General features: G+C 37.7%; 1 protein-coding gene across 3 annotated transcripts in view; it reads left to right on the forward strand.

Moving 5' to 3' along the window:
- The window catches only part of FAM13A (family with sequence similarity 13 member A), a 357,659-nt gene that overhangs the window by 21,065 nt on the left and 324,111 nt on the right, over positions 1-12,483 (forward strand). The window contains exon 1 of one of the 3 annotated variants that reach the window (XM_042935906.1): positions 7,207-7,412. The exons of 1 other annotated variant lie outside the window; for it this stretch is intronic. In XM_042935906.1, the coding sequence (XP_042791840.1) occupies positions 7,308-7,412 (105 nt within the window). In that variant the 5' untranslated portion in view covers positions 7,207-7,307. Of the gene's footprint in view, positions 1-7,206; positions 7,413-12,483 lie in introns of those variants that run through there. One more of the 3 variants, XM_042935907.1, reaches the window with a different exon arrangement.

Below are 12,483 nucleotides of genomic sequence, written 5' to 3' on the forward strand. Positions count from 1 at the left end.
TCTCCCCTGCTTGCTTGCTCTCTCTCTCTCTCTCTCTCTCTCTCTCTCTGTGTCTCTCTCTCAAAATAAATAAACTTTAAAAAAGTAAGAATCTTTTTCTGGTTTACTTTAAAGGCTTTTTTGGTCTTTAACTCTCATTGTTAGCACTGTTAAAAATATGAGTGGTTTTCTTTATCCTTCTAGAGGTCTGTAAAGCTAAGGGTTAATGTTTGTTATCAATTTTGAAATTTTTCAGCTTTTATTTTGAAAAATGTTTTTCTAGTCCAATCTTTGATTTCCTCCTAGGATTCTAATTAGACTATATGATATTATCCTCCATATTAGTGGCATTCTTTTTTTCTTTTCCTTTCTTTTCCTCTTTCTTTCTTTCTTCCTTTCTTTCTTTCTTTCTTTAAGATTCCACATATAAAGATGGAAGTCTTGAACTCTCCCTTCTTAGGATCCTGGTAGAGCAAGTCCTGATACTCTGGCAGCACCCTTCGCTGTCACCTCCCTCAGCCTCACCTTTCCAGAACACTTTTAAGAGTGAAAAGCGATGCTATTAATAACTGCATTGAATCAACAAGCATAAATTGGAACTTTGCCAGGCAGACTGGCGTTTAAGATACACTACTTGGCACAATTTCATTGTCCTGGCAAACAAATTTTAGAGTCTTCCTTCATGCTGTTCTTGACTACGTGACACCTCTTTTGCCTCTTATATAAAGTCAGTTATCAGTCTTACAAGTTCTGTCTACAAAGTTTGTGATTTATCTTTCAGTATCTAAATTCAAGAAATTATCCTCTCAGCTGGGCAATTGTTAACAGGGTCCATTTATTTATAAGAAGTTTCCTTTTTATTTTAGCACATTTTAGTCAGACCTCAGATTAATCTGGCAGCACTTTTGTCAAGCTATTTATTTAAGAACATACAGTGGTTCATGACTGAGGTCCTGCCTAGATTTCTTATTCTTCTATTTAAAGTCCCTTACTTTTCATGCTAATGTCTGTCTCTTTGCCCATCACAAAGACCCACATAAGAATGCCTTCTCCCTCCCCTGCCTTCATAATCAGTGACTTCTGTAGAAGTCCGCTCAACACCTGCCTTCTTGCGGCTCTAGCTCCAGTGACCTTCATCCATCATGGGTTGTTGTTGTTGTTGTTGTTGTTGTTTTTTGCTTTCTTCAAATTCTTTTCTTTTTAACATTTATTTTTGTGAAAGAGAGCAAGTGTGCAAGCATGGAGGAGGGGCAGAGAAAGAGAATCCCAAGCAAGCTCTGCAGGGCTCTGTCCCACGAACCATGAGATCACGACCTGAGCTGAAATCAAGAGCTGGATGCTTAACTGACTGAGCGACCCAGGCACCCCCGGCTTCAAATTCTTAAGTACTAAGGGCACACATTTTAAATTTGATTATACAATTTAGTGTATTGTATTTGTTAATTGAAGGATTAAGACTCAAATGCCTTCAGGGTCTGTGAAGTAATAATAAACTGTGAAGCAGGCAGAGTAAGGAACAATGGGTATTAAAGTGTTTATGTTGATTGCTAGTAATTCCCACCTAGGTATGTGGCCTTTCAAATCACTATGCTGGTGAGACAGAATGGCCAAACGGAATACCTTCTCAAGATTTGCAAATAGTGTCCTCAAAAAAATTCTTACATATACTTCATAGTTCAAGTACTATACCATTATTCATACCTCCTCTTAGCCATAATTCCTCGAATACTAATAGGTACACATTGTCTATTATATAAGTGCTTATGAAATATAGAAGTTAAATTATGGTTTTAGCAACCTTAGTGGGAAAATAAACTGTTTTCAAAAGAAAATGCAGCTCTTGTCTAGTTTTCCCGGACTGAGGAATGGAACCTCTCAATTCCCATCAGTACTCTTGTCCACTTCTTACAGGACTGGGTCCTGATTCTCTCCTTCTGTGGACGCTGGCAAAGTGGATCTGCTTTGGCTTCCAGGGAAGGGATAGGGAATAGTATCCAGTCTAGCCTTAGTCAAGTGACATGCCAAGCGTTAAGTGGGGCCATAAACAGAACTGGAAAAAGGGACGTTAGGCAAGCAAGTGAGGAAATAATAGAAATGCAGGTCAAACAATAAGGCTTAAATAATGACCCACAGAATTGGGATGTCTAAACTAAGGATGTGTCAAAGAATGACGAGATCAACACTATGTACCTGACAAAAAGACAAAGCTGAACTTACTGTCACAGTAGGGGAAAACTCTGATGTCAGGCATGGTCTTTCTGAGCAGAGCAGACTGATGATAATTATACAGGTGGGTTTGCAGGAGTGTGACATCATTGGAAGGAGAGTGGTTACTCAAATGAGACAGTTATTGATTGGTTGACACTCAAAGACTTACTTATTAGACTGAGCCCCTTCTTAATTGGGCTGTTACTGATAGGTTGGCTTGCAAAATTACTTGGTTTACTGAGGGAAGGTGCTGATCAATTGAACAGGTTTAAAATGAGTTATATTGGCTATTTGTTTCCATGGCTACAGAACATTCGATCTTTTCCTAGGAGTATTGTAATTTTTTTTTTTCCTCAAATGGGATGAGAATTCACCTAGACTTCAGAACAGAAATATGATCAGATTATGAACTGGACGTCTTTCTGGAAAATCCTTCAGAAAATAATTAGAAGAAGGTAAGAATAGTCCCAAGGCCAGGTAATGGAGCAGTGGTAACAAATAGACTAATAAACCCAAGAAAGACCTACTTCCCATTATTTTCCAAGGAGCCAAGGCCCATAGAAGAGTCTTTCTTTGGATATATAAGGATTTTCATGCCCAGTAATGTTACTGAATAGCCAACCAGCAAGGGTCAGCAAACTTTTTCTGTAAAGGGTCAGATGGTAAATGTTTTAGGCCTTGTGGGGCATAGGTTCAGTCTCTGTTGCAGATGCTAACCTTGGCCACTGTAGTACCAAAGCAGCCAGGCATGTTATATAAACAGATGGGTGCAACCGGAGTTGATCTAGAGTAGCTGGAAGGGGCCTGTGGTGGCCAGATGTGGCTCACAGACTGTAGTTTGCTGACTGCTGACCTAGAGCAAATAATCTTTCAGGTGCACATGCTGCTAGAGATTCAAAACCCCAAATATCTGAACCTCTCTGGTCAAGAGATAGTATATAAACAATAAATAGTTGCTGACTGACTACTGATACCCAGTCTGATTGGATGCCATTGATTCTGGTCCAGGCTAGTGTACTCCTGGAGAAGTAGCTGGGATAGAGGTAGAGCTGGAGTATAGGCAGACTGAGTTTGGAAGGAAAAGCCTCCAATGTCCCATTTCCAATGGGCATCAGGTGATTGATGCTGTCAGTGCCGCCACCACCACACCCCATGATACTCGCCGGTCTCTGCTACGTGGCCAGCAGTACTGTAACTGCTGACCGCTGCTGTTCTGACAACTGTTATTGCTACTCCAGCTGAAGAGATTTTGTCTTTTGAAAACTGGTAGCTCTGCCAGTTAACATCAGAGAGATCGACTTTGAAGGATTTTTAGCTTCTTTGGTGGCTAGAGGACAACTTGGCCTTTTTAGATCCCTTCATCAAACTTCCCCAGTTTACAGGGTCATTTGAATGAAGCATCCTAGGGATCTGACCATCCTTTATGAAGTCAGCTTGACTCCTTCCTCCAGGGAGCCCACAGATCTTGAAAATAGGGATCCTTTTCTGACCTGGTATTTCAGCATTTCTGGGAGTAGTCATGGAGTTAGCCTACCAGAGTGAACTATTCTGAAAAATACTTGTTACAATTTCTTTATTCTTTCTGGGAAAAAAAAGTGATAGCTCATATTTTATATAAACAACTCTCTTGGCTGGGCCTTGTATATCTTTAAGATTCTTTATAAATCAATACTTAGGAATATATATGTTTGTCAGCTCAGAGAACTTTCTGGAATTAGACTCTACTATCACTTGCATCTCTTTAGGGGTGAGGAAAATTATTTCGGACTCCAATTTTAGATCTATTCCATGGAAAGACATTGTTTGATGTGAAGAATGTTTTTAGTTCTGTTTGTTAAATGGCCTATTCAGGGTATCTTTTTGCCGTGAAATATAGTCATTACCAAAAATAAGGATAAGTTTAGCACAGTACTAATTTCACTTTATAATAGTGTACAAGTACTTGTGAAAATAAGGACTAGATTTTTGTCATCCTTATGTAGTATTGTTATATATATGTATTAGGAACAATAATGCAAGGTATAATATTTTGATGTTCTAACTTGTTCTAACATTACTTAATGTTTTTGAAATCCATCATGAAAAATTGGGAAGGAACAATAAAGTTTTGAAAAAATAATTAGAGAAGGCTATCTTTATCAGCTATTTAAGTCAATTATAAAGATACAGTTATTCAAATATGGATATGGAATAAAACTAGGTAAACTATGGAAGAAAGAAAAACCTAGATAGAATATATTAGTCTGAAAAAGACCCTGGTTGTGTGTGTGTACGTATATGAATTTAATATATAGTAAGGATAGTATCATACATGGGAGATGAAAAACTTGCTCAATAAATGGGAGTCATTTGGTTAGTATATTAGGTTAAAGACAAACTTGTTTTACACACACACAGGACTTTCAAATATAGTAACATATTTGAGAGTTTGATTTCTTTTCCCAATGGGAGTCTAATTGATACAAGCATGTTAATGCAACCATACTCCACAAGGCCATTCAGAGGTCTAGGTTCCTTCCATCTGCTCAGTCTTTCATCCCCTGGGACTCTTTCTCCTGTATGATCCAAGTGAGGTGTATTCACATTCCAACATGTGATGAAGAGGAAAGATCCTATGAATCATGCGACACAGAAGTTGTACATACCCAATCGATTCACACTCTGTTAATGAGTCATGGCCCTATCTACTGGTATGAAAGGTTGGGAAATGTAATCTGTAGATGAACAACTATGGGCTCAGCCCCAACTAAGAGGGAAAAGAAGCTCTAATAGTATCAGAAAGAGAGATTGCATACTGGAAAGAATTAACCATGTGGGCCACAGTAGTTAAATGAAAAATAAAAATCAAATCAATTTAGATCCTCATTTTTTGCTATATTTCAAAAAATATTCCAAATAGATAAATAATCCAACCATATGATAAGCATCCAAAATTGCTTTTTTATTACTATTTGGCAGGTAATATACTAAGAGCTTTTTATAGATTATATATCATTTAATCCTTAAAATGAGCTTATAAAAGAGACTTGTTAAGTAACGATTTGATAAATGGACAATGCCACACATGGATTAGAAAATACAAATGACTAATGAATTTTCTTATCTTTAATGATAAACCTGAATTTTAAGTGAGAAGTCCTTTTCATTTATTAAGTTATGAAATATTTTACAAAATATTCAAACTTGGGTAGCGTGAATTGAGGATTATAAACTGCCAGAGTCAATGTGTGTCAACAACGTTAGCACATGTTAATATTCAACGTGATCCAACAATTTCACTTTCTGGAGTCTTGACTAGAAAATAATCAGAATGAGGATAAAGCATTACTTACAGTCACATACACACATAAAATCAGAAACCATGTAAATGTCTAAAAATAGGAGAATGACTAAAAAAACTGTTATATATACAGAACGTAATATTGTATGTGATTAAAATTGTTTATAGTGTTAACAGTATGGGAACATGTCAGTGATATAATGTTAAGTGAAAAAAATTAGGATGGAAAACTCACAAATTAGATTTAAATTATGTTTTTCAAAAACAAAAAATAGAATCGAAATATGTTAAATGTTTTTGGGTGTCCTTTGTTATTTTTTCACTACCTCATCTCTGCTTCTTTGTTACTGCCTCTGTGATGACTAATTAAAAAGCCTTATTGATTTTCATTCCTCTCTCCTCCCATTGAATGATCCATAAGAGAAGGTATCATGTCTTTCTGATCATTGTATATTGTTGCATAGTGCCTCAACCAGTATAGGTGATAAAAATTGACCTAATCTTTAGGCTTTTATTTTTCACCAAAGACTGGCAGTACTTGTATCCTCAGAAAAAGAAGACAAAATTTTAATGTATTGGAAAAAGTCTGTTTTATAATAATTTTCTTTAATAGCCTAGTTTTCTAATGGGTAAATGGAAAGCAGAAGTGATAAAATCTACATTAGGTGGAAGCAGAAAAAAGTTTTATTTTTCAGTGGAGGGGTTTATGTCCATTCGCCCACTCCCATTCCATTGTTTGGCCTTGGGATTGTGTTAGTGCAACTTGTGGAAGTGTCTTTGCAATGTTCTAAATGCATGCACTGAAATAAAATGGACTTTGTCATGTCCTCTGGCTTTGCTGTGGGCACTGTTGATTGGCTGGAAATATACATTTGAAGGGAAGTACTGAAATGGGAACTGATTTCAGCTTTCCCTGGTCTTCCCACCCTGTGCCTTTAAGATACAATTTTATTATGTTTTGTTGTTGAGGCAATTTAAGTCTTCTAAAATTGGGTAAAGTGAAACTTCTCACGCAGTATTAGTCAGCATTCTCTTAAATGTGCCACTAAGACAGTGTCCTTCTGGCTTATGTGAAATGGATATTTTAGCTATCAGTTCAAATATTTGGAAATTGTAAAGTCTGTCACATTTTCTAATGACACAGCATGTGAAGTAGGACATTGTTGAAAGGTCAACCAGAGGCTGATTTTCCACACTATAAATCACATATGTTGAATTGTGAAAGTCTAGAAACATGTTATGTTTTACGTTGATCACCAGTGTCTGTGAATAAGATAATTCAAAAGTAATGAGAAGTGGTAAGAGTTGCATAAAATAAAGTATTTTTACTTAAAACAATTCTGATAGACTAAAGGTGGAGGGAAGAATGTTTTGATAGACTTTAACTAGTTTCTAAGGGGCAGTGGGAGTGAAAAGTGTCTCAGAAAAGTGAGGCATGTGCCTGCAGATTGAAACCTGAGTGTGAATATGTGAATTTTTCTTAGGACTAGCAACTAGGAATCAGGTTTGCATATTCACTGTTTTGCACTTAGTCCTCCTATTAATGAATACCACCAGGTGATGGGTGTTTTCTGACCGGAGAAAGCCTGTGTGTGGCATCTGGCAAGTCAGGTTTAAGAAAAAGATGTCAGCAGCTTAAGGCCCCTGTCACATGACCTCCTCTACTTGCCAATACTAGACGCTCTGGATCAGATTTCAACTCCAGGCAGTCCTGCCAGCCATGTGGGTTCAGCCGAGTGAGAAGCAAAACCACGCTTCCGAAAATGTTAGGAGCTGCTCTTCGCTCCCTCTGAGGCCTCTGGATTAGGAACTGTGTTTCAAATGAAATCATATCTACTGAATGGAATTCTCGTACTTTGCTGTCATTTTGATGTTTTCATCTGGTCTTCATCACTTCTACCAGGCACTTCCTGCGAGAATGGGGGCAGGCGCTCTCGCTATCTGTGTGAGTACAGGCCGCCCCCGTCTTCTGTGGACACGGCGGGGCTGAGGAGAGGCCTGTGCCCTCCTGGTTTTGCTGAGATGTTTGTGCGATTTTGTTTTTCCTTTCTAGGAGGTGGGGGAAGGTTTGTTACTTAAATGCCTATCTATTCAAATGGACGTTAAACAGTGTTTGGGACAGCATTCAGCATTTTTGTCTGTTTGCCTTTCCAAAAAAGATGAAGGAAGAAGTGTGCCGGAGTTTATGCGCTTAGGACAACTTGATTTAAAGTAAAGCATTCTCGAGCATTTCAGACTTCCTTATTATAGATGAGTTAAATATGAATGCTTAATTGTAGTTACTGGAAAAGTCTAGTGGCTAGACTGAGAACGAATTAAAATAACCACGAATTTGTTCCTTCTGGGTATGTGTATGACCTTTTTCTGTTCACATTTTTGTTTTCTCTTAGTAATGCTAGAATTTCTGTTGAAGCATGGTTGCTGAAAGTGACAGAGAAAGAGCTTGTTTGATAAATGTTTGTGAAACCTTAATGGACTGTAGAAACTCCTGGTTACAATACAGTAGCATCAATAAATACCACTGATGTAAAATCCATGAGAAAATGCATGTATTTCTAGGGCTGAATTAATAAATTTCAAAACCAGTTCTGTCGATGCTACTTTTGCAATAACCACGTATTGTCAATTATACAATTTACAGAATGCTATGATTTAAGTTTTTATTTCAATATATAGAAAATGCATATATATCAAGCATACTTGTATTTATAAACTGGTATTGTCTTCCAAGGGGGCATTTTGTTTGTCCCTAGAAGAGCTAAATGAGAAATATATATTATTCTTTATTATCAACTTTATCTGCTGACTTCTGTATCATCACAGGTCACATCTTTTTTCTTTTTTTTTTTTCAAGTTTCAGAAACAGCTGCGATTTGTGGTAGGTTGTGATGGCATCCTAAAACATCTAGAGATATGTGGGCAATTTTTTACACATATGCCCCAAATGGTTACCACATGGTAAATCAGCCCCACAGATTGAATTTTCATAGTAAAACTCCCTCATTTTTGTGCTTGGAACTTTTTGGTATCCTGTGTGCCTGTCTGTCTCTTTTCTTCTTAGCCCTGAGCCTTGTAGCATCCAGGTATCCAGGTGATTATCTTTTTATCATTCCCAAGAGTTTTCTTCAAAATCTGATTTTTTTTTTTCTATTGTAAAATACTGACCTTCTATTTCACTTCATCTTTCCAAGTTTGGAAAACAAATACTTTAGGACAGGAAATGTGTAGAGTATGAAGCAGCAGATCAACCTATTTGGCCTGAGACAGTCATCTCTGATTAGACCCTTACTTCTTGCCTGTGGCCTGCATGCATTGATCTCTACCTTGATTGAAGTGCACACTGACCCATGTATGAAACTGAATATTTTTCCTTAGTTTAATCCAAAGTATATGCAAAATTTCATGTAAAGTTGACATGAAAATCATACTATATAAGAGATTATTCACTCTAGTAGAGGAGTGATTCTCAGTCATTCCTATTCTTTAACTTCAGGTTAGCCTTTTTTTTTTTTTTCTATCCCAGTTCTACTTATAGGAAATGCTTATGTTTTTAGGATTTTTAGCATAGTATTTCTGGAAAAACATAGCTTAAGGAGAAAAAAATATTTTTTTTCATGTTTGTGGCAGAAAGGTGAGAGCTATGTAAATGTAAGCATAGGGGCTGGCATACTTGTTTTTAGTTTGGGACCTCTTTACCTAGACATATCTTATACGTAGCAATGGCTCAGATATCCTGATACTGAAGATAGTTGTTTAGAATAATAGAATACTAGATATTTGTAGTGTGTGTGTGTGTGTGTGTGTGTGTGCGCGCGCGCGCGCATACGTGTGCATGTTGAAGTGGAACACTCCATTCATTGGAGTTCAAAGAGCCTCCGTTTCTATGTCCATTGACTAACCACCTTTCTCTTCCTCATTCTTTTCATCTCTTCCCATATTACTAGCACTGTTAGTAAAGCCAAAGTGGGCTCAAAATTTCACTTACTACTCATATTTACAAAGAAGTTGCAGCTTCCTCACTATAACATCTGTTTTTCCTCAATAAACCACATCCAGGCGGAATGGGAACCATACCTGCCAGTTAATATTGCCTTAGTCTCTTCTAGCTTTAAATGTCACTTTGAGAGGACTCCAGCTCTGTCAGGTGAAATCTTGAGTCTTTCGGACCTCTTGCACCTCCTGCTGTTCTGTCCAAGGTGGCATCTGGGTACTTAGAGGAAGGTGGGCTTGCAAGTAAGAGTTGCCATATCCCAATGGCTGAAGAAAGAGGGGCCCAGAATACATGCGTGTCGATTTTTATATTGTGGATGTTCTGGTCTCTGGTGTGTTTAGCAAACCTTCGGTGAATTTGTAGGTAAGTTCTGTTGGTATTATCCAGGCCTTGCAGTCCACTCCTCCTGAGTTAACTCCAACTTTTGTTGGTGCTGGGAACAATTCTAATGATGTCCTGGGCCTTGTAGCCTTTGTCCCTAATTTGACCCCTCCACTCCTGTAGCCTCATCACTGTGTATCCTCAGCTACCTTTATGTCTATCCCATAGTGCAAGCAGGAGCTGTGGTCCTAGTACAGAAAGGTTCACAAACCATATTATGATATTCTAGTCACAGATTTACTGATCAGCTTAAAACACAGCACAAAGCAAGGAGGGAAAGATCTGCTAGGCTTACCTACATAGAAAGGGTTTCAGTGGGATGAAAGGCCCACATTCTGAGTCCTGTGTTACATGATATTTGTCTGTTCTGTTTCTCGTCTTCTCTACCACATCAACCTTTCCTGGTCACAGTGGGTTTTTTGAGGACCAGTGTTGAGTGTGTGCAGGGGGCTCAGCAGATGGAACATGACTGAGCCAACACAGCTTGCTCTATCATCAGAGGCAAGTGTGCCTAGGTATAATTCTAACTTGCTAAAATAGACTCCTGAACGGCTATGGGTTTTTATCTGCATATCTCAGGCAGATAACACATGGGGCCAGCAAGGGTATAATCAATGGGTGACTCATTTAAGAGATGAATATTTGATGTCTCATAACTGTTGGGTGCTTAGCTTGTTTCTTCTATCTCTACTTAATTATCTATGTCAACTGTGTCCACCACACTATCTCCTTACATATTGTTGAAACTTAGTTGTACTTCTCCTCATTGTTTTTCCCTTCTCTATTTGGCTGAACTGAATTGTCTTAAGTAATACAACAAACAAATATTTTGCAAATTCAAGTTTCAAAACCCATCGTGGTTATTTATCTTTGTTGTTTCTAGTTTGATGTTTGGCACCAAATTCATCACAAACAGACTACATTTACATTTCTTAAATGCCATGATGGATTTCTTCATTTTTTTTTCCATCTTCTGTGTTTTCTGTCTTTCTTTTGTTTTGTTTGTTTGGAGTTTAGAATGTAGGCTCATTTTGGAAACTGGCAAACATGAGCTTAAATCTTGGTTATGTTATTTACTCTGACCTTAGACATTATTAAACAGTATGCTTTCTTGATAAAGAACATTTGACCATCTGCTCAGCTTCCTTGACATTACATATTTGTCTCACTAGCAGACAGTAAAGTTTGGACACAGGTGTCCTTTCTTATTTGTATCTCTTACATATTGTTCAGGGCTTGGCAGTAGTTGTTCAATAAATATTAGCACAGAAACGGTAGGTGAAACTATAAAACCTAATGTCTGACTTCAGTGTATTTTATGTTTAAATGGGTCTTTTGAAGACCCTCATAAAGCTAAAGGCATGCCTGCAAAAGCATTCAATCTTTGATGGTACTTTTTGTGAAAATGGCACAATTTGCCATTTATGAGAATGAGCAGTATAATTGTAAATATTTTGTACTTTAAAAAATCATTTGAGTCTCCAGCTGAATAACACATGAATTCTCTTACTATAAAACTGCATCGAGTCAATGCAAGTAATTCTGCACATCCATTCCATCTCAGATGATATATGGGCTGGTCAGGGCATAGCTTTCCCTCAGGTGGGCATGTAATCTGCTTTAATCAGGGTAATTAATACCAAGGGTCCCAACAGGAAATCCCTGGAATCTCAGTAGCTTGGGGAAACAGATAAATTTGTGGATTACTCACAGTCTGATGCAGGTTGAATCTCTCCTCCATCTGGTGACTCTAGTGTCCAGACTGCCTCCATTCTGTGAGATATTTGCTGTTTCAGCATTTGACCGTGTATCCCCTAGTTTATATCAGGGATAAAAGGAAATAGAGAAGGTACACATGTTTTTATCTGCCTCATTCTGGAAGTGATTCATTTCTCTTAAAGTTCATTTCTTTGAACTAGTCGTATGTTCCCATATGATGCAAAGGTGGTTTGGAAATGTAGAGAAGTACCTCATGGAATATTTATAAACACTATTTCTGGCGCATAACCTAAAATGCTCAAATCAAAGAGAAAGATGTATGCTCCATAATTGGGATAAAGCAGTTCTGTCTCTAATTCTCCTACTGAATGTAAACAAGGAATTACACTCCCCAGGTGCTGCTGACAGATATCTAATCTATGGATCAAGAGGGAAGACAGCCTAAGGATATCTTAATACATCAGCAAATGGCAGAACAGTGGTGACATTCATGAGCCACTGAATCTACCAGCTTAGAATCTTTCCTTCCCCTGAACTCCTTTGTATTAGTATAATGGGATAATAAATGGCCTTATTATTTTAGCCAGTTTGAACTAGAATTTCAATTACATGCAGCCAAAACATCTTAATTGATAAACTTCATCATGCAGTGGCTTGCTTTGCGTTGGTTTTGGGAAGCTTGTCATGAACTGGAATGAGGCAGGATTTGAGGCAGGACACATGGGTTTGAATCTTGACTCAACCACTTATTGGCTATTGGCTGTGTGACCCTGGGCAATAAACTTAACCTCTCTCTTTCCGCACCTATCAAGTAGGGATAACAACAGCCTAAACAGGATTGTTGTCAGAATCAAATAAAACAGTAATGTAAAAATACATTGAAAACTTCATAAAAAAATTACTTTTGTTATGTGGCAGTCTACTT

The sequence above is a fragment of the Panthera leo genome, chromosome B1 (genome assembly GCF_018350215.1).
Source record: "Panthera leo isolate Ple1 chromosome B1, P.leo_Ple1_pat1.1, whole genome shotgun sequence".
In the NCBI taxonomy this organism is placed as follows: domain Eukaryota; kingdom Metazoa; phylum Chordata; class Mammalia; order Carnivora; family Felidae; genus Panthera; species Panthera leo.